At 37.9% G+C, this 22,528-nt stretch overlaps 1 protein-coding gene across 3 annotated transcripts in view; it reads left to right on the top strand.

The window, feature by feature from the left end:
- The first annotated feature begins 9,045 nt into the window (after positions 1-9,045).
- CRB1 (crumbs cell polarity complex component 1) overlaps positions 9,046-22,528 on the top strand; it is a 166,372-nt gene continuing 152,889 nt past the window's right edge. For all 3 annotated transcript variants that reach the window (XM_084788399.1, XM_084788401.1, XM_084788400.1), the window contains exon 1: positions 9,046-9,226. In XM_084788399.1, coding sequence (XP_084644525.1) covers positions 9,157-9,226 — 70 coding nt within the window. In that variant the 5' untranslated portion in view covers positions 9,046-9,156. The remainder of the gene's footprint in view (positions 9,227-22,528) is intronic.

Consider the following 22,528-nt stretch of genomic DNA (forward strand, 5'->3'; position numbering starts at 1 on the left):
CCTGACGCATCCCAAGGCCATTTGGAACTCACTATGTGGCCCGATCTAAAACACTAAAATTACAGGCATGTGTCAAGCCCAGCTCAGGGAAAACTGTTGGAAATTCTTTTGCATTCTTCTGGGCCTTATCTTTTCATGACTCTCTCTTAACTTTACTAAGATCTCTCAGATCTTTTTAAGTATACTACATGGTTTCTTTATATTCTAAGGTGTTAGAAAACTGCTTTTCTAGTGTAGTCTTTTTGTATGTATCATTTTGCTTTCTTTGTTAATTTTTTAACATGGAAGACTAGTTTTTAAAAAAAAAATACTACAATTAGATTCCTTTATGACCTCCTTTTTTCTTTATATTCTGTTGATGTCTTCAAGCAGGTGGCACACTGGAGTTCTGTCCGTGTACAATGTATATGAGTCAACGGCCTCGCTCATATGACAGGTACAGACATAAACAGGAAAAGAATCTCTTTAGCCCTATTTTGTTTGTTATTGTCATACTGGAGACCAACTTTTTGTCTAATTTACCTTTATACCCCACCTCCATCACATGTGACTCTGATGTCAGCTCCTTGGAGAAGAGCCCACTCTATGGGGGTGGGGCACTCCCCACTGAGTGTTTCAAGGGGCAGAACTGAGTGGTGGGTATTGGCACGCACTGATTCCAGGTCCCAGTACCAGCATGAGGGGAGCCATGCTTATTTTCCTTGTTTTGTTTGTTTGCTTGTTTTGGGCTTTTTTTGTTGTTTGTTTTCCTGCATGTTTGTATGCATTGGAAATAATTTTATTATGTTTATTTATGTAGTAGAGAGTGGAACACATGACACTAAGTATATGTATATGTGTGTGTGTGTGCGTGTGTGTGTCATGTGTTACGATTTTTTTTTCCTGGAGTCTCCTAATGCAGTTTGGTTTGAATGCCACTGATCTGCATTCATGCTTTCAGCTGGGTTGAGTTCTATTTGTCTTCCATTTTTTTCATTTGGTAGCATTTATCTTTATGTTGAAGCTTTAAATATTTCCTATTAAAATATGGAATACTTTAATGTCGTTAGTTATTGAGTAATAAAAACTTTATTTAAAACTTTAAAAGTTTTAAATACAAGATTAAAGTTATAAAAAAAAACTTTGAAAGTTATTCTAAAATTCCAAACTTAAACATAATACTGATTTTAATGTTTTATTATTTTTATTTTGCTTGAGGAGATAGTGAAGTGCAGTGGTTTTGGACATGAATTCTGTATACAAACTATCTGATCTCCAGCACAGAGCAACAATCACAAACTTTGAAACTTAGTATTACTTTCTTTTAATGTTTCTAAAATAATGTGTGTTCTGATTAATTTACCAGTAAGCTCTAATAATGTTTATTATCAGGCTTATAATGATTATTACAGTGGTATTTTCTAACCGGCTAGCAATCAATCAAGACACAGACACCTGTTATATGTTAAAATGGCCTTAGTTAACCTCGGACAGGGCAAATATTAATCCCCCAAAACTACTTCCCATACTGGCCCATACCTGCCCCAAGCCCATGCCATCTGCTTCTAATAATTTCTACTGAGCTACCTCCCATCCATAATCCAAATTACTTGGTAATTATCATCATCTGGACCAAATCTCCATCCATCCATGGTGGCCGTGGTGCAGCCTTCTTCCTCCTCTTGTCTCCTCCAGTCTCTCCTCCTCCCAAGCCCCGGAACCTTAGCCACACCTATCTCATTTGTCCTGCCCAGGTGTGATGGTCTTTTTTTAATTGGTCAAAGAGGTTAGGCTCTTAGGCAAGGTACAAGGTGGGGCACAGAGGATGCAAGCAGCAATTAGCATCAGAATACATCACACCAACCTCCAAAAAATGTGAGACTCCAAATGAACTGTTGCCTACAGTGCTTAGAGCAATTCTGAATATACAACAAACACAGTAGAAAAAATTCCTGGTCTTTATTGTAAAAGGGGTGAATGATATTTCTTTTCTGATTTTTCACAATAAACTTATATGTATTTGTTTAAGAAACATGGTCAGTGGGCTCACCAGCAGATAAAGGCACTTGTTGGCAAGCCTGATGATCTGAGTTTGAATCTCAGAACCCACATGGCAGAAGGAGAGAACCAACTTCCACAAGTTGTCTACACACACACACACACACACACTACTGTGTTATATTTTCCACTCCATACTAAATAAATAAATGTAATAAAATATTTTTAATATAAATGTTCAGGGGTGTTCAGTTTGCTCAATGTCATGTACAAATAAGTAAACACTAAGTTGAAAATATGGTAAGTTAAAATGCATTTCAGACCTGCGCTTGTAGAACATGAGAGCTTAGTCACCCAGTACCTTAAAGCATTGTGTTCTCTGATTGTGTGATGACTGCAAGCTTTGACTCACTGCCATTTTCCAGTACCATGAGAAGGTATCAAACCAAATTCTGCTATCCCCAGGAAAAAGCAAATCTAAAAGTGTTTGGTTTCATACTGCTGGGTGTGGTGGTGCACACCTTTAATCCCAGCACTTGGGAGGCAGAGGCAGGAGGATCATTGTGAATTCGAGGCCAGCCTGGTTTACAAAGTGAGTCCAGGACAGCCAAGGCTACACAGAGAAACCGTGTCTCAAACAAAACAAAACAAAACAAAACAAAACAAAGCAAAAAAGAGCCAATAGTGTATGGTTTCTAACAGATGCACACCATTTTCACACAACCCTACTGTTAGCAATCATAAATTGAATTGTAAGGCAATCCATGATATCAAATGGTTTGATTAAATACATGAGGCCATAAATGCAGGATGCTCCCTCAGGGCTGGTGGGCATCAAGGCTTGAGCTTTGATAGTTGTTCTGTTTTCCTCTCTGCAGATGATGGTGCTTTCTCTACAATGGAAGTTGCAAGTTGATCCTTGCAAACTTCCTTTAATCTTGTATTTAAAATGGTGTTTCTGACACAAATGCCTTGAGACTCGTTTCACGGAACTCTGCTCCTTCCCAGCTTCGCAGCGTGATACCCACTGTTGTGGAAAGGCATGCTGTGTAGATGGTTACATTACCTCAGTAGGTAGTTTAGTGGTACATGGATGGGCTTGAGAGCCTCTTTATTGCTGGTTTATAGTGCAGTGCTGTGTCCCTGTTGTAGAACTTTTCTGATCATAACTCATATTAGGCTTTCCTTTCCACAGCTCATCTATATCCTAGATCAAGAATCAGCAGACATCTTAGGTAAAGTTCTAGATAATCAATGGTTTAGGCTTCATGGGCCACATAGTCTGGTATGAATACTCACCTCTGTCATTGTCATGTGTCTGTAGTTACAGACAATATATGTGCAAATAAACATGACTGTTCTCCAATAAAGTTTTCTTTGTAAACCCAGGAATTTAAATGCCACAAAATACCACTCTATTTAAATTTTTTAATATTTAAAAATATAAAACATCTGCAGCTTTTTAAATATGTGCTTGTTTAGAGTTGATCATCAGAAGAGGATAATACATAGTCTAAATACCCCAACTTTCCTTACATGCCTACGGTCTCTATTATTTTGGTAATCTCATTTTCTCTCTCATACTGTACATGAAACTTATCAATTATGATAAATGACTATGTATTACTGTTTTCAGAGTGAAATACCACGTATGAAAATATGTGTGTGAGTGCTGTATGTGTGCACTTGGATACGTGATAGAAATTCAGAATTAGCTCATGGAATTTGGAATATAAAAAGCCTACAAATTGTATTCATGAATATGAAAGAACAAGGAACATGATATAATTAGGTCTAAGTCAAAGGCTTGAGAACCAGGGGCACCAATGCTCAAGGGCATTAGAAAACAGTGATGTACAGCTCCAAGGGTTCACGTGTGTGTGTCTGTGTGCGTGTGTGTGTGTTTGTTAATGTATCCAGTGCAGCTTACTCACATTGGTAAAAATTCTCTTTAACTAGTTCTACTCACTCAAAGACCAATGTCAACTAGAAGCAACCTCACAGAGACAAATGAAATAACATATCACCACTTATACGGATGTCCCTTTACCAAGTCATGTTAAAACAGAAGATTAGATGTCACCGTTCCCATCCTTATGATACTGTGCTGACTCTCCAAAATTTCTGACCTATTTCTCCTGTCATAAATCTGCTTTTTCATCCTATTCCAAATATGCCTTCAACATTTCCTCTCACAATCTTTTTAGTCAAGACAATCCCAGTGATCTGCTTATTCTATGAACATATTAATGTTTTTCTCACTCTTAAGCCCTTAATGCCATTACTGACATTGTCTTTGGGATGCTTTTTGTGTGTGGAATCTCCTGAGCCCTTCCCCATGCATGATGAAATGGTTACACATCTAATCTTAATCATTACTCTGTGAGTTCAAGAGAGACTCGTCATATCCAAAAGGCACTGTTTTTCCCTATGTCTCACCAAAGTCAAGCTCCTTCGTCCCTTCTGGCTCCTCGTCTGTTACACTCCCTGAGAAGAGGATGGTGTGAATCAGATGCTCTATTTAAGTCCGAGCATCTCTCAGTTAATTATTCTCTTCACTTTGACCATGCTAACTGCTGCCAATTTCACAAAGATCTCTGGTGAAAAAAATGTAGATTTTTAAAGAACAACAGATAAGTGTGTTAATAATTTCTATTACAATATACAAATAAGCCCAGAGACATTTTTTTCTTAATCACCTAGATCCAAGGTTAGCAGAGTTTCTTTTTCCTAGTGATAAGCACTTGGGTACAGAAATGTTCTCAGAAGTCCCAAATGTCCTAAATATGATAATGGGAAAAGTGACTCTGAAAGTTATTGATCTGAACTCTATGCCTCTAATTATGCCTTTTAATTCCTATAACTTTCCTCCTCCTCTACAGAAAGGATATGTGTGTAATTCGTAGAAAGTACCCATGTATGTGTTGACTTAAAAAAGTTTCCCAAAATCTGGCTCCATGCACCTTGAGGTGAGTTACCTGCAAAAGCGAACCTGGCTTCTGGACAAAGGTCATCGACAGGAATCTTTCTGTGCTCGTTGTTCTCCTTTGTCAAGAACGATGCTCACACAAATTCTAGGCAATCGTTATAGCAAGATAGAAAGGAATGCCAGAGGAAGCTGAAGGTTTTAGCCCGTGAAGGGTTTTATAAATTAATATTGATGTCATAATTGACAACAACTCGGAATTGTTCACTTTCTGCTCTCACTGCTGTCAAGATGATTTATGATAGAGCAGTTCTTTTTTCCATGCTGACTCTCCTAGGTGACTCTCAGGTTTTGTTGCTGTTTCTACTTCTTAGTGGTGATGATAATTGAGAGAGCAAAAGAAAGCTTCAGCTGGTTAATTTCTGATTAGAGACATGGATTAATTGGGACCAGAGCTGCTAATGAAGCTCCACACATCAGTTACTAGAAACGTATCTTTATTCTATACCCAGAACCAGCACTGAAATAAATCCAGGCAGGGTGTCGTGTTCTCGTAAAGCCAGGTGACACAACAGAGTCAGATGGATGTCAGGGCTCTCTGGGAAGTGTGCCTCATTTCCTTCATCAGTTCTGGACTAGTGACAGACTCTGTCTCCAAAGGGCTGGACTGCTGCTAAGGAATGACTTTTCAGGTTGTCTTCTGACCTCCCTGAACAACCCCCTGACACACACACACACACACACACACACACACACACACACACACACACACACACGAGCCTCTCACACACTCATGGACACACAAATAAAAATTTAAGACATATTTGCATATATCTCAAAACATAAGACTTTCTAAAGTCAGCAATAGAGTTTTAAATAAAGTACAGGGACAGAAATCAACCAATTAATAAAATAATTATTTTTCTTATGTGACAATTCATAGCATTCATATTTCTAGAAGTTATTTATCAAATTCTGAAGAACTCACGGGCAGAAAAGCTATATTTTGATATGGAATAATTTTGCTGTTGGGTTGTCTTTCCTTGTTTGTTTTTTGTTTTCCATTTGAAAGCCCGTTACAGATGCTCAAGCCTGTGATGTACTTGTGATTTATGTTTCTTGAGCTGTATGCAGGCATTTGTTCTAGTAGGGTAGTGCCCCACCCCTATCTGATGTGAGGGCAGCATGTTAAACCATTTTGGGGAGTTGCCACTTTTCATCTTGTCGTTCTTCTGAGTTGCAGTTCAAGGCAACACTCCCTTTCCCTGGGGTGGCCAATCTGACTCCATCCCCTTGCATTGTTACAGGAGAATTTACTCTAATTAACTTGTTTCAGTGGCATTATCACTATGAACTTGTATATAATTCTTAGCGTTTGGGCCCTGAACCACTTTTGTTCCATCCTATTTAAACCTGTTCTGCTGAAATATTTCTATTGGATAGGACCTCAGGTGTTCTTAAATGGAATTCTTTATTTTCTTACAGAAACTTGTCACTTATAATCTAAGAACTCTGTTTTAAATGTGAATCTAGCCAAAAAAAAAATACTTGCCGAGCATTAACATGTTTTAGTCACTTATATGGTCACTGGAAGTGAGCATTACTCATTATAAGGAAGAGTCCATAGTTCGTTGCATCGCGACTACTGGAGCGTAATGCTTACTTTGGAGAGAGAATCTAGGACTCATCTGCCTGTCAATCATCTACATTGTCCAGGTGCTCAGCTGCAGTCATCAAGGAACTGCAGCCTTAGTGTTATACATCTGCCTACATTTTGACCAATGCAGTTTGAATCAGACACTTGAATGTATCTTAGAATAATTCTTGCCTGCTTGTTAATCATCTTTGCTCCTTCACTTTAACTATTTTTTCTCCCCTAAGTAGATAGGAATTTTTATCTGTACCTATGCCTATAATGATGATGATGTTTATTTTTGAGATTGTATATTAATTACAACATTCCTCCCTTCCTTTCCCTCCATTCGAACCCTTCCATATAACCCACTTAACTCTCCATCAATCATGGCCTCTTTTTAACTAATTGTAGCTGCATGCACATATGTATTTGCTTATGCATATATATTCCTAAATACAACCAGTTGAGTCCATATAATGTTACAATGCTTCTTGTATGTTTGCTTTCAGGGTTTACCAAACTCACATTAAAAAATATCAGAAGGTACAAAAACAAACAGTTTAATGATACAACTCAAAAAGTTGAAAAAAATTTAAAAGTCTGTGTCAAGAAATTGGATCAGAAATTAACAAAATAGAAAAAAATGAAAATGATTTTTTAAAAAATCCAAAATCCAAGCTGTTTTTCTTTTTTAAAAAAAGATAAACACAATTGATAGGTCTTTGGCCCAACAAACAAAAAGAAAGAAAGAGGGGACCCAAATTTACAGCACCAGAAAGGTACAAAGTAACATTACAATAGACACCAAAGAAATTCAGAAGTGTATAAGGGAATATTTAAACCCCTGAATTCCACTAAGCTTGAAATCTGAAAGAAATGGATGATTTTCTAGCAGCAGCCTAAACATCATAATTAAACCAAAAGATGCCGGTACCTAAACAGACCCATAAGAAGTGAGGAGATTGAAAAAATACTATCTTAATAAAAAGTCTTCCAGGAAAAAAGTCTACAACCAAACGGATTCAGAGTAGAATTCTACCAGACATTCAGCGAGCTACAGCCAGTTCTTAAACTATGAGAGAGAGAGAAAGAGAGAGAGTGAGAGAGAGAGAGAGAGAGAGAGAGAGAGAGAGAGAGAGAGTGAGAGAGAGAGAGTGAGAGAGAGAGAGAGAGAGAAGAGAGAGAGAGGACTGTCCCCTCCAGGCTGGTTCATAAAAACTCCAACACTTAATGATACCACAACTCTTAAGGATGTGATCTCCACTACTCAGGATGCTGAGACAAGGATCAGGCGTTCTAGCTCAGTCTAGACAACTCCAGGGAGACTCCCATCTCAAAACAGCAAAAACACCTGCGCAACTTGAAATTATCTTGAATTAAATTTTCTAAGTTAAATTATTTCTGATTAGTAGAAAAGTCTCAAACTATCGAATGCCATGGGTTCTGTAGAAGTAAATTATTATTTTATTTACGTATTTTAAAAGATGGAATCTTGCTCTGTTGCCCAACCTAGTCTTGAACTCATGGACTGAAGTGATTCAACCCTCCCCCCTCCCCCACTCTCTGTAGTATTTTAGACTATAGATGTATCTATCAACACAAAACTAAAATTAATAATTTTAAACGGGTCAGTTACTTTAGCAAATAAAATACTCTGAGAGCAGTCAGAGAATATCATTGCTAAAATTATTAAGCTAGTTATAACAATACCATAGCCTCTTTATATATGGGCAGGAAATAGAAAACCTTCAAAATAGATGTCATTGCACCATTAAACCTCTAAATGAACTATGAAGATTTACACAGAAGCAGTTATATGAATTGCATTTTAAGCTGCATGGCAATCTTTTATTATATAAAAAGCACAGATACCAATCACAGAATCTGTCATTCCATTTTAACTGAATCTTTCTTAGGCACCTATTAATTTGCATAAATTAATGATGACAAAAAATAATTTAAGAAATCCCAGAGGATGTAATTTCATGAGCAGAGTGTAAACATTTGTGATAGAAACACTACTCCCAAAGTCTCTATAATTCTAACCATTTTATGTGATAGCTTATTTTTTTTTCTTATACTTTTTCTACCCTATCAACAGCATAAGCATGACTGAACTGTCATTGCAGGACTTAGGAACAAAAAAGTTACTTTTTTGTAAACTGAGTTTTGAAAGTGAATATAATACAGAAATATGTCTCTTTAAAAGTAGCCATATCAGAAATATCATGTGCCAAGACTGTCACAAGAAAGTAATTTCTCTATTAAGAGCAAGCAAAGACTCTATCCTAAAAGTAGACCCTTTCTAGGAGTCATTGTTAACAGAAGAAAACTGGTAAGCAAAAGCCCGAATCCAATTGGGCACGAATCCAATCCAGGCTGGGAAAGTCTGCCCCAGGTTTGTCTGATTACCCTGTCCTCTTGTGTCTGTAAGATGCTACAAAGCACAAGTGCTTTTTGAATCTAAGTCTGTGGAGGAGCCCTGGGAGGGGGTAGGACAGAGGAGGCATCCTGGGTCTCTGAGGCACCTGCTCCGCTCTGAAGCCAACAAGAGTCAGGAGCCAGACAGGAGCAGCAGCAGCAGCAGCACTCCAGAGGGTGTTCTCTAAGTAAGACCATGAAGCTCAAGACAACTGACCACCTTCTCATCCTGTACCTCAGTTCCTCACTGCTCATCTGCATTCAGAGTAAGCCCTTCCCCTTCATGCAACCTCTGCCACCCTTCCTAGCTTAGTGCGTCGCTTGCACAGAGTTCCAAGAAAGGGTGTGTTTGTTTCTCGAAGGTGTTAGCAAGCACGCTATGATAGTTAAGTCGGTGTTGCAGGCCAGCTTGTTAGATTCCCAAGCCGCTTTATCTCCTCAGTGGTGAGCATGAGGTGCAAGGGAAGGGCTATGAAGAGATTTTTTTTTTGCTGTACTTGCACACTTGTGAAATAGTTTCAGCACTTTATAGTTGATCTTCCTTAACAAGATGTTATTAATACATTACATTGTCTCTTATTCCCATATGCTATGCTTTTGTCTTTACGCTTAAATAATTCTGTACTGCAATAGTTGGTCTTATAATCAGAGCCGTAGTCTCAGGGCTTCTCAAGAGAATGGTTAAAACTGACCTCGCTTTTCTGCCACTATAGAAATAGTCATAGAGTTGTGTGTTTCTGTTTTATGAATGAAGATATCATTTTCACAAAGTTCCCCAAATATAAACAAGAGTGATGTACTTTCCCCCAGGGATAGTCTTGTGGGGTATGTGGCAGTGTGGAGAATAAGGGAGAATGGCCCCAGCTGTGTGCTTATGAGGGACACTAGCTATTCAACTCAGTTAAAAGGAAGACAGAAAGAGTGCGTGCCTGTCAAAGGGGCCATGTGATTCGTGTTTGTTGCATCTGAATGTCAACACAGCAAAGTAAAGAGCAGCTGCTTTTGTGCTAGACCAATAGCATTAACGCAGTGATGTGTAATCTGGGTCATGCTCTGTGGCTGTGACAGTGCCATGGGGTCCTAATGGGTGTGGTTAACAGCTGAACAAACAGCAAAGATTAGGTGAAGGCACAAGCAGGTACTCTTGTTAGACAGCTGGAGCACCCAGAAAAGCCAGATCAAACTTCAAACAAATACTAAATTGCTCATCATAAAACACACAGAGGAGAAAAATTTCAGAGATGTATTTGTTAAAGAGTTGAAATTTTGAAGGGCATTCTTCTCTTTTCAAACTTACAATGAAACCCACATATAGGAAGCAAGTGAGAGGTACCTTACCTAGATAAACGGAAGTGGGAGGAGAAAGACAGAAATGGGACATAAAATGATGCCATCTTAAAGGGTATTTTGTAGCAATGACTTGGTCATTTTGACGCAATATTTATTAAATTTCCTAGAACATTCTTTTGGGGCTCGAATACATAATTTCTCATAAACGTAACTATTTAAAAGAGAATCATAACTAGGAACATGTGTAGGAAATTATACACTCTTTGTTTTATTTTTCTTTATTGATAGAAGCTTAGCAATTATTTGTTATCACTTAATTTACTCTGCAGCAAAATATTTTTTAAGTTAACAAAGTAAATTTGAAGCTTCATTTCATTCCATTTTTAAGCCGGCAGGTAGCCTTTGGTCTGTGCTATATTTGTTGTCAGGGCGTAACAATATTGCCTTTTTACTCAGAATTTTTAGTTTCCAGTATTTGGGGGACAATAAGGTTTCAACTAATGACTCAGTTCTACGTGCATCCAAGCACCCTATGTAGGTCAGGCTGGCTTCATGCTTGTGACCTCCTGCCTCAGCCTCCCACATGCTGGGATAACAGGTATGCATCACCATGCATCCAATAAATTGAGCTTACCATTAATTTCTTTTTTACATGATGCTAGAGATTAGAACTAAGTATCCCATAAGTAGTAAGCGGGTATTCCTCCACTGAATTATTTTGTCATCCTTTCAAATTTTAAATTTTGAACAGAGTCTCACTAAGATCCAGGATGGCCCTGAACTCATTTTGTGGTGAAGGCGGGCCTTGAACTCTAGATTTTCTACTGAGGGTCTCTCTCTAGAGTCTGCATTCCCAACTGATATGCACTGCTCCCATATACAATATACATCCTGCTTAGAACACCACAAACACACAGGAAAAGTTAGTGATTACTATCTTACTATTTGAAACTGGCATCATATTAGTTTTATTTACACCTTGAAATTTATTCTCTTAAGTTTAAGAGAAAGAAGTTATTATTGACTCTGGATTATATTACTTCTGTAAAGCCATGCCCTATTCTCTTTAAGTCCTTGCAGTTAAGAATATAGAACGTGGAGCCTATTAAAGCATTCCCCTACATGGGACATTCACTTCCTGTTCCCAGTCGGTAGGTAGCTATTCCCCTTAGCTGGGCCTTCAGTGAATCTATTTTCTCGATGGGTTTTACATCTATTCCAGAATTTTGCAAAATTTATTTATGTATAGGATGAGGTATATTTTAATAATTCAAGTAGGGCCTTTTCATTTTGCTTCTGACATATCAAGCGAGAATCCTACTGGTGTGAGACCCTTGTGTGGCCCATTATTTCGCAGCTATCTTAAATGATGGCAGCAAATTCTAATACTGCTTGGACCTTGATAGCAGCTTGCTGTGTTAAAGCAGCCATCAATTACATAGCAGTTCGTATCTCCTTTTCATTATTCTATTATAGCTTTGGAGAAAGATGGAATCCTCTCTATGTAACTGTCATGTCTAGATTAATGTGAATTATTTTTTTATTTATATTCAAAGCATGGTCAGTGCATGTAACAGGAATGTAATTTGAGAAAAACCATTATTAGAATTATGCGAATGGCATAAAAGAATCCTAGGAAGCATTCAATCTTCTGGAAGCTAGCAATTATTAAGTAGCTGAATTTGAATAAAGTCCTCATAAAGAGTGTTTCCTAAAGGATAAATAGGGCCCACGAAGACAGGATATGGTCTGATTTATCCAACCTTAATGCTATTATTAAGAAATAATTGAATTTTCTCTAAAGATCAGAGAAGCCTGATGTAATTCGCCGTGTTATGGTCACTTATTCTTTACAATTCTCTATTTGCAGGAAGATTTAGAACTTAGATACTCATGCTGTTTAGATGCTCCCAACTGCGAGTGGGAGAGGAGTTCTTTGCTCCCTCATATGAACATAATTTTTCTCCTCTGTTTACAGTAAGTTTTACTTCATAGAAGCCACCCATTGCTTCCTGCATCAATGCAGAATTCATTTTCATTTCTCTTCTCACACATTCATCTAGACCAGACCAGATTTTTCTTAAGAGGTTCTTGCTTTCTTCACTGTCAGTGATTTTCAGTGAGTGCCGTTTATGCTCCTATAGTTTCTAAGTTTGATGTGTGAGTGGGCAAGGGCAGTCAGGAGGTCTCATTCTCCGTTCAGAGTAATTCTTTTTACTGCTGATCTGTTAGAAAGCCTCCGAGTAAGTCAGCTCTATTATTTTAATAGAGACTCCCCTTTTTATACCACTGCTTTGCCACACAAGATCAAGCCTCACTACACGTACATTATTCCTCACAGTTTTTCTCTATGAACTGTGAACTCATTATTTTTGTGTTGGTGTATTTATGTTTACCTATGAGGCTGTAGGAACCATGAGGGTTTTGTTCATGGTTATGGGAAATGGAGCTGAGGTTGCTTGTCCCTAGCTTCAAGAAGGGTTAGTTGCTAGATATCAAAATGTCACTTAATCACTTACTAGTTAGATGGTTCACCTGTTAAATTCTTACTGAGGACAAAAATCTCTACATGCAACACTGTTCTAAGTTTTGAGAGGTAATGAATGAAAGACCCTCAGTCCCTAAAGTTGTGAGATTTATATTTTCTTTATTAAGATAGAAAAAAACTAACTAAGGAAAAGATGAATTTATGAGCTAGTGGTAAATCTCAGTAGAGAAAAACAAAGGATGAGATAGAGAAGAGAACTATGGGATTCATAGTGAATAACAATTTTTTTTCCTGTAGAAAGCACCTAATGCAAAGGTCCTGAGGCAAGAACACGCCTGCGGATTTGAGAGGTTGCTAGATGTTCTGTACAATTTTAGTGGACTGAAGAAACAGAGAATGCTAGAGTAGATGCTGGTGAAATTATTAATAGTATCTTTAAGTTCTACAATAAACCTACATAGCAGCAGTTATTAAATCCACTAATATATGTAAGATGGAACAAATGATGTACTCAAACACAGCCATAAGACACCACAAGTGAGATTTTCAACCTTTGATTTGTCTGGATCTAAGCAACAAATAATCCCACAAAAATCCAAGTCAAGATTTGTGCAGGCTGACATTGTTAGCAGAAAATCAGCAAGGGTGAGGATAATTACAAATATTATCTTCCCAGCATTTGAGAGATTTATTTAAACAAAAAATGGTAGTCCAGACTCTATTTGATCTTTATGCTATTCCAAATTTTAAAATGCTCACAACTTTAATTGATGCCTCACCCTTGCGAGATTATCCCACAAAGGTGGGAGAGGCTGTTATCACAGTCTTTTTGGTTTTTCACATTGTCATAGTAATTTCCAGATGAATGACTCTTTTCTCTGAATTCAAAATTCACTGAAATGTTTACCTAACTGTGTCTAGGCAAATTCGAGAGCGAAGGGTGCTAATGAAATTGAGGTTGACTTTATGGTTTTAATCTCAGTACAGTTCAGTTTGCACAGAGACTAGGTCCAGACAAGCATGATGTGTCAGGTATGTATGTGGCCTTCAGACTGAGGCAGCTTCACACTCAGACCTTTGTGCCCAGAGCCTCCGCTGTAGAGCATGGCAGGTGGATGTCTACCTGCACACATGAGGAGAGCTCTTCATGGGCTTCATCAAAAGCTTCCCTCATCCTGAAATACTACGCTGCCTTTGCTCAGATCAACTCATCTCTCCATGGGTCTCCTTTAGAATGTGCCTGGTCAAAGTCTTCACCTCCAAAAGTGTCCCCATTGGTGGATGTCACCACAAACACTGCTTTCTGAAAATCCAAGGTAGACATGTCAAAACTTCTACTACTGAAATAATGAACAAAAGTAACTTTGTCTCCAGATTCACCTAAGACACAGGCCAGAGCAGCAGCCTTGGGTTCATTTATCACTTGAAGCAAATTTAGCCCAGATACTTGGCCAGCATCCTTAGTGGCTTGTGTCTTTAGAACACTAAAATGTGATTGTATCAATTTAGCTGTGTGAGCCATGCACATTGCTGCAGTCTCTTTCATCCTCATCCACATAAGTGTTCCAATATGACTTAGAGAACAAAGTTTTCCATGAGTCTCAACTAAGACATCACTGTTGTAGTCATGGGCAATTTTAAAAAGAATGTCCCGTGTTTCAGAGTCCTAATAGCCAAGATCAAAGAAATTCTTGGTAGCACATAATGTGTTATTTGAGGAAGTGGCATCCTGCTGCACCTTTCAGCTGTCCTCAGGACCTTTGCTTGCACTTCATAACTTCCACACAGGATTTGATTTTATCCAAGTCAATATCAATGACTTTGTCCATGGCTGCTTTTGATTCATTATCCCTCCTTGAGACAATTCTAAAAGCCTCATGGCTAAGGCCATTACAGTTATCCTGGTGATGGGTATTAGCAAAGGCCCTTGAGTCTGCAGCACCCACCAAGAAGAGACAAGCTCTCTGCATCCCCTGGGTGGCATGGCACAGTTGATGGCAGCTCCCTTTTTCTTAAACATGAGTGGTTTTCATGCAATCTTTGATCATACAGTCAGAAGTTGGGAGTGCCAATTTAAATGTCATATGACCTTCATGAACACTGGTGAATTGAACTATTCAAAGTGTTGGTTCCCTTGAAACCAATACCCTTGGTATAAGTGCAGTATGAGGAATAGATAGATACCAGACTTTTGCCTTTAAGAAGGGAAACATTCACATGAACATAATGTGCAACTGAAAATCATGCAAGTTAAAAGAGGGATGCAGTGGAAAACCCATCAGTAAGTTCTGTGATAGATTCCACCTGTAGATAATAATCCATTGCTCAAGCTGAAGTATTAAAGATTATTTATCATGTATTCATCACCAGCGGAATATGCTATGGGTAAGCTTTAAAATATCATGATACTTCATACTTTCAAAGGAAATTTTTACGTGGTGACTCATGGTGAAATTCCAAAGACCATCAACTTTAAGAATTAACTGTTTTCATAATCCAGATATTGTTTTACAATACCTGGAGCCCAATTCTCTAAGGCATTCCTTTTTTACTCTAATGGGCAGCCATCTATGCTAGAATTGGACTGCGGATTTTTACATTTTTACAGTTAGATTTCATTATTTCATCTCATAGGTGGTTGCTATTCACAGCTCTCTCTTTTTCTCCTTTCTCATATATATATATATATATATATATATATATATATATATATATAACACACACACACATAGACATGTATATATATGGAGAAAAATGACAAGTAAGCATATACAATAATTAATATATAGTTATAGATACATAACTATATGATATTTAAACACATCTTTATATGATATTTAGTACATATAAAACATAAACTGTGTAAATAATTTTAAATTTAAAATTAAAAAATTTAAATCAAAATTGATGTCTGTTATATAATTTTCCTAGGGACCAATTCATTGCTATTTATGCAAAGTTAGTGAATTTATTTTATTTATGAATCAGCAAAATAATCCCCTTTAAGTAAATGTATTTTTGATTGCTATGATCTATATTTCCATATATCTCTCTAAATTTACCTATGACAGTCAAATCTTTTTGAACTTCTCTAGTTTGATGTTTCAAGAATCTCCTGGGTTTTGGTAAAGTCTGAGACATTTATTTTTTTGCACACCATCCCTGGCACTTGCTCCAGTCTCTCTTGGAACTCACTTGAAAATGTTGGAGCTTCTACTTTCTCTCTTTTGATAACTTGACATACTCATATGCTAATTTCCGCTTGAGATATGGTGTACTTAGAATAATACTGACTAAAGCATTGTCTACTTGAAGACAAATGTGATACCTAGAAGGAAGCTACTTAGGTCTCTGTTTTGGCATCAAGAAAGTAGGTGCCCAAATTCTTCTGAGATTCTTTTTCTCCTCTGCCAAGGTAAAACATATCCATTCATCTATAAATTTAATCTGTCTCAAGGTTGAAGATTGTAAAAATAATAGAACCAAAGGAAGAAATCTCAGTTCTAAAAATGGGTAAGCTGTAGTTGAGCAGTGGTAGCATATACTTTTAATTCCAGCACTTGGGATGCAGAGGCAGGTGGGTTTCTGAGTTCAGGGCCAGCATGGTCTACAGAGTGAGTTTCAGGACAGCCAGGTCTACACAGAGAACCTCTTTTTTTAAAAAAGGAATGGTACAGCTGTAGTAACAAAACAAAACCTTTCATCACAGGGTTTTAGAAGTAAACTGCGGAGACTGAATCCAAACCCTTCTACTTCCCAGACATTTGACTATGGAAGGCTCCCTTTGCAAGTCTCCACTTCCTCATCAGTAAATGGGGATAATAGAGGTAGTTACATGACTGCTTTTCTTTAAAAGGATAATTCTTTTATTTTGTGTGAGTATGTAGGCTCCTGCATGGCATGGTCTGTGTGTATGTTGAACCCAGAGTATAATGAGAAGAATTCAAATCTTTCCTTCTACCATGTTGTTCTTAGGAGCTGAACTCAGGACCTCAAGCTTGGCGGCAGGTGGATCATCTCTCTGAGCCATCTTGCATCCCAATACACTATTATGCTTATGAAGCTTTATTAAAATCATAATGATGAATGATTTAGAATAGTACTTGTCACATTGTTACCAGCCTAACTTATTTTTTTATAAATGATCAGAGTTCAACTGAATTTTGCATTATCCAGTTATATCACTACTTTCATATATTCTTTTAGAGATAGTGTCTCACTAATTACTCCAGACTGGTTTCAAATTCACAATGTAAACCTGCCTGATCCTGATCTCATACTCCCCCATTGGTTAGCCTTCTCCCTGGTAGAATTAAAAGCATGATCACCCATGCTTGGGTTTATTTATATTTTCTTTATACAATTGCCTCGCTCATGTGACGAGGATGTGTCTCTTCCATTAACTGATTCTTGCCCTTTGATTGACCTTTTCCCTTGATTTTCTATTTCCTATGGGTGAGATTGCTTCTGCTAACTCTGTAGCTGCGGTATCTGGATTTTCTAAATCTAACTCTAGTTTCCCTGTACTTGTGCCACAGGAGCTGTAGCTGATGCTCTGCTGAAGCCACTGGGCATCTGACCATATTCACCGTGATCTCCTCGTCTGCTTTTCTAGCTTGTCAAATCCTAATAACAAACTGGACTCTCTCTTTCAAATGGCTTTCTTAGGGTCAGCAGCTCCCGAGAAAACACAAGCTGTGCTCTTATGCAGGCCCACAATGCCTTTGGGAGTTGGATTGTACAGGATCTGGTGGTTAATCAAATATGTTTGGTAAAGGGCAATGGACTGTGCACAGATCTCAGAATTCTTATGTGCAATCACCTGTCAGCACTCCTATGAACTTCATAGGAACAGAAAGTGACTCATGAGTTCATAGGTTATAAGTTGTGTGGGATAGTGAACTCGGGACCATACTGTACGCTAAGCTGAGGGAAAGAGGTGAGTAGGAGATTCAGGCTTGGTCAGCATAAAAATGTCCAATATGGTATTGTTTACAAAAGAAAAAAATCCTCAACAGGTTTTTGTTGATAACTAATCATGTTCTGATACAACAGATGATTTGACTATAACTGAGCTAATGTTATATACAACTACAAGCATACATAAAACAATCTTGAGTGGAAAAAAACCAATTGGATTAAAAATCGACTATGGTGTCCTTTATTCTTAAATCTCCAAATTAAGCAAAATTCCAGCAATGTAAAGTCTTTAATGTGGCCAAAACATGGGAGATGAGGGCAGAAGTGAAAGATGGAGGGTGCTGTGGATAAGAGTGCAGGTCTTCTCTCTGCTCAGGCTGGTAGGCAGAAGGAATCCAGAGCCCAGGATGAAGTCAGCCAGAGAAGTAGACTCATGACACAGGCCAGGTAATACATATTTATACTACCTTGGACCAAAAGAGCTGCTTTAGGTTAAATCAAAAAAGATCTTGTAACATAAGAAAACTATACCCAATTAAAATCAGAACAGAACTCTTTAATGAAACTGAGATAGGAGACTATGTTTTATTGTGGCTCTATTTGTGATAAGGCTGGGCTATGTAGACCAAGGCAGTCTTGAACCCACAGCCGCCTTGTCTTTGTCTCCTGGTGCTCAGATCATAGGTATGCGCCACTGTGCCTTGCATAACTTCTTACTAATTTAAAATGCTATCTCAAGGCATCACAAACATTTTCTGAATTTCTCATCTTTAGTGAGGCTGCACTAAGTTTGAGCACTGTGTGTGTCATTAACTTGGTTTCCAGTGTCCTACTTTCCCTCTGTGAGCTGTTTGCTAAGATGAACTCCACATCCAAACAAACAGATCTAGTATCCCAGTGAAAAGACCTGCTGTGTTGTTGTTTCTGTTAATTTTTACCATAAAGTAAAGAGTTATGGTTCTTACTAGTAGAATGTTAAATGACTGGAACAGTGCCATCATTTATAGAGAGATTTGTGAGTTTAAAATAACATCCCCACTGGCTTTATGTTTGCATCATCATTTAAAAGTAGTAAGATGGTAGGTAGATATTATCAGCCTAAGGTTAGCTACAGTGGAATTAGGACTTTGAGAAAAAAAGTGTCTTGTCTTAGATAAGTTGACAATAAAACAGAACTACAAGTTAGATGTTTTAAATCATGCTGTCTTATAAAATAATTTTGTATTTTTGTGAGCTTTGTAAATGAACATTATTTATGTTACTCCCAACCAAACTTCACTCTCCTTAATTTCCCAATTTATGATTTATTCTATAAATATTGTTGTTATATGTATCTCTATCGAGAATAGAGAACAGAAGGTTTGTAAGAGCCACAGGCCAGATAGTGCCCCCAAGGACACGATAGGGAGTCACACGGATGAAGTCACCTGAGACCACTCACGTCTACTGAACATTTATCTGGTAACTAGAACTACTCTTCAAAATTGAAAATAGATTTTTAATACAATGTACTTCGAGTATTCTGAGCATGCTTTATTTCCGTATGATATATTCTGATTATGTTTTCCCTCAACTCCTCCTATATCCTCCCTTCGTTTCAATGCACACAAATATTCATTCTTTCTCTCTCTTACTAGAGTGCAAAAAGGCATCTAAAAATAATATAATAAGATAAAACAAACAAGACGTAATATTACATACAATCAAACTGACAGAAGAAAAAAGCCAGCAAAAAAGTTTAAGTAACATATAGACACAGTGAATGCACATGAGCACACATCCCACTAAAAACAGAAATTTGGAAACCATGATATATTTACAAAGGACATGGAAGGTAGTTTTTTAATGCTGTGAAAAAGCATTATGAGACCAAGAATCTTCAAGCATCCCATTGAATTAGGAGCCTGGCCTTAAGAGTGATTTGTATAACCAGTGAGATGCCACTTTGGAAAACTAGTTTTCTTTTGTGAGAGAATATCCATTGGAGATGGGTCAGGGTTAGGCAGAGGGGTTGCGTCCACTTCTCCTCACAGCACTGGACCTCATCTGGCCCTAACTAGCACAAGCTCCGTGCATACTGCTAGAATCTTTGATATTTCATATGTGCCTCTGTCCTATTGTGCTTAGAAGATCTGGTTTCTTAGTGCCCTCCAGCCTCTCTGGCTTGTACCATCTTTCTGCTTCCTCTTTTGTAGTTCCAAGGCCCCTTGGGGAGGGATTTGATGGAGATATCCCATTTATGACTGAGTGTTCCCAGGCTTTCCATTCTCCACACATTGTCCAGCTGTGGCCTTCTGTATTTGTTGCTACTTACTGCAGGAAGAAGCTTCTTTGAGGATGGCTGAGAAAGACACTGCTTTTTCAGTATAACAGAATGTCACTAGGAGTCATTTTGTTGCCACAATCCTATAGTAAAACAGTAGTATTTGATTTTTTCCCTGGGTCCCTGGCCTATCTCATCTGAGACTCTTGACAACTTAATCAGTGTCAAGAATATATTCTATCCCCATGGAGTGAGCCTTAATTTCAAGCAGATATTGTTTGGGTACTTTCACAACTTTTGTGCCACTATTGCACTAGCACATCTTGCAGGTAGATCACTCTTGTAGATCAAAGAGTTTGTAGCTAAGTTAGTGCTTATCTTTCTTCTTGGGTAGCTTGCAGAGGACCTGCCAGTGCCAGGAACGCTTGTCTACAGAGGTGAAAGATCTAGGTAGGATCCAGCTCAACTTCTCCATGTTCAATGAGTTTTGTGGGTGTTACTTCAGCAACAGGACCTTGTCATCAGTTAGTTTATATAGTGCAATTTCAGAAGCTTGGTAATAGTGTAGATTGGGGGTTCCCTTGAGGTCTCTTTGGCCAACAGCTCAATTAGGTGTAACTCATTCCTGGTACTAGAAGCTTTGTTTGGAGACAAAAGATGCCCAGTTGAGCTCTTTCTTTTCTGTTATTTGGTGGTTCATTTTATAACCTTCATATATCTATGTTTTAGACCTCTATTAGAGTATATTTTCATATGAGCCCTCAAATGTTCCATTTTTGCTGTCCCTCTATAGTCTCTCCCTCACCCTCACGTTTCCCTTGTCCTTCCCATTTAATATTCTAGTGCCTACCTCCCCCCACACACCCATACATTATTGTGTATTCTATTTTCCCCTTCCTAGAGTGTCAAACCCTCCCTCTAGTCCCTTACTATAAACCTAACTTCTGTGGTTAAATGGATTGTAGCCTGTTAATCAAAGACTTAACAGCTAACATCCACATATAATTCAAAGCATACCATATTTTTCTCTTTGAGTCTGGGTTACCTCATTCAGAAAAATTTTTTCTAGCTCCACCCATTTACTTGCAAACTTCCTGTTTTTATTTTATAACTAATGCACCAATAATGTAAACATACTTCCTCCTTCCTTACTTCCTTACTTCCTTTTTTGTCACTCATCCATTGATGGACATCTGTTTCAAATTTCTCACTATTACGAATAAAGCAACAAGGAATATGGTTAAGTAACTGTCTCTATAGTATGATGTAGAGTCCTATGGGTATATCCCAAAGAGTGGAAGATGGATCTTGAAGCAGATCAATTGCCAGCATCTTAAGGAACTGCCATATTGATTTCCACAGTGGCTGTACAAGTTCGCACTCCCAACAGCAACGGATGAGTGTCCCCTTGCTACACATCCACATCAGCATGAGCTGTCACTTGTTATATTGATCTTGGTCATTCTGACATATGTGAGATGAAATCACAAAGTAGGTTTCATTTGCATTTCCCTGATGGATAAGGTTGCTGAACATTTCTTTAAATGCTTCTCATCCATTTGCATTTCCTCTTCGAAACTCTCTGTTTAGATCTGTACCCATTTTGGGTGAGTTGTTGTTGTTGTTGATGATATCCAGTTTTTTGTTTTGTTTTGTTTTGTTTTTTTAGTTCTTTATACATATTAGAAGCTAGCTCTCTATCAGATGTATAGTTGGTAAAAATCTTTTCCCATTCTGTAGCTTGCTGCTTTGTTTCAATGGTGGTGTCCTTTGTCATAGAGAAGCTTTTCAGTTTCTGGGGGTCTCATTTATTCATTGTTGATCTAAGTCCTTGTGCTATAGGTAGTTTGCTCAGAAAGTATGTTCCTGTGCTAATAAGTTCAAGGCTATACTCCACTTTCTCTTCTATCTTTCTCAGTGATCTGGTTTTATGTTGAGGTCTTTGATCCTTTTGAGGCTAAGTTTTGTGTGGGATAATAAATACGGATCTAGTTGGATTCTTCATATGCAGCCATCCAGTTTGATCAGCACCATTTGTTGAAGATACTGTCTTTCTCTAGTGTGCCTTTCTGGAATCCTTATCAACGATCAAGTTCCCATAGCTACATAGACTTATGTTTGTGTCTTCAGTTTGATTCCGTTGATTGGCATCTCTGTTTTGTGGGACTACCATGCTGGGTTTTTAAAAATTATTATTATTACTAAAGTGATGGTGATACCTCCAGCAACTCTTTTGTTACTAGAGATTATTTTAGATATCCTGAGGGGTTTTGTTTTTTGTTTTTCCCTAAGAAGCTGAGAATGTCCTTTCAACATCTGTGAAGAACCCTGTTAGAATTGTGGTGGGTGCTGCATTGAATCTACACATTGCTATTGATAGGATGCTCATTGTATTTTATTAATCCTACTGATCCATGAACATAGAGAATGTTTCCATCTTCACATATTTTCCTCAAGTTTTTTCTTCAGTATTTTGCATTTTTTATTATATTAGTCTTTCACTTGTGGTAGGTGGTGATAGTGCACACCTTTAATCCCAGCATAGGAGAGGATGAGACAGACAGATCTCTCATCCAGATTCACTCCCTTTCTGTCTCTCATTAGAAC

Source organism: Acomys minous (genome assembly GCF_964271855.1).
Source record: "Acomys minous genome assembly, chromosome: 1".
Taxonomy (NCBI): domain Eukaryota; kingdom Metazoa; phylum Chordata; class Mammalia; order Rodentia; family Muridae; genus Acomys; species Acomys minous.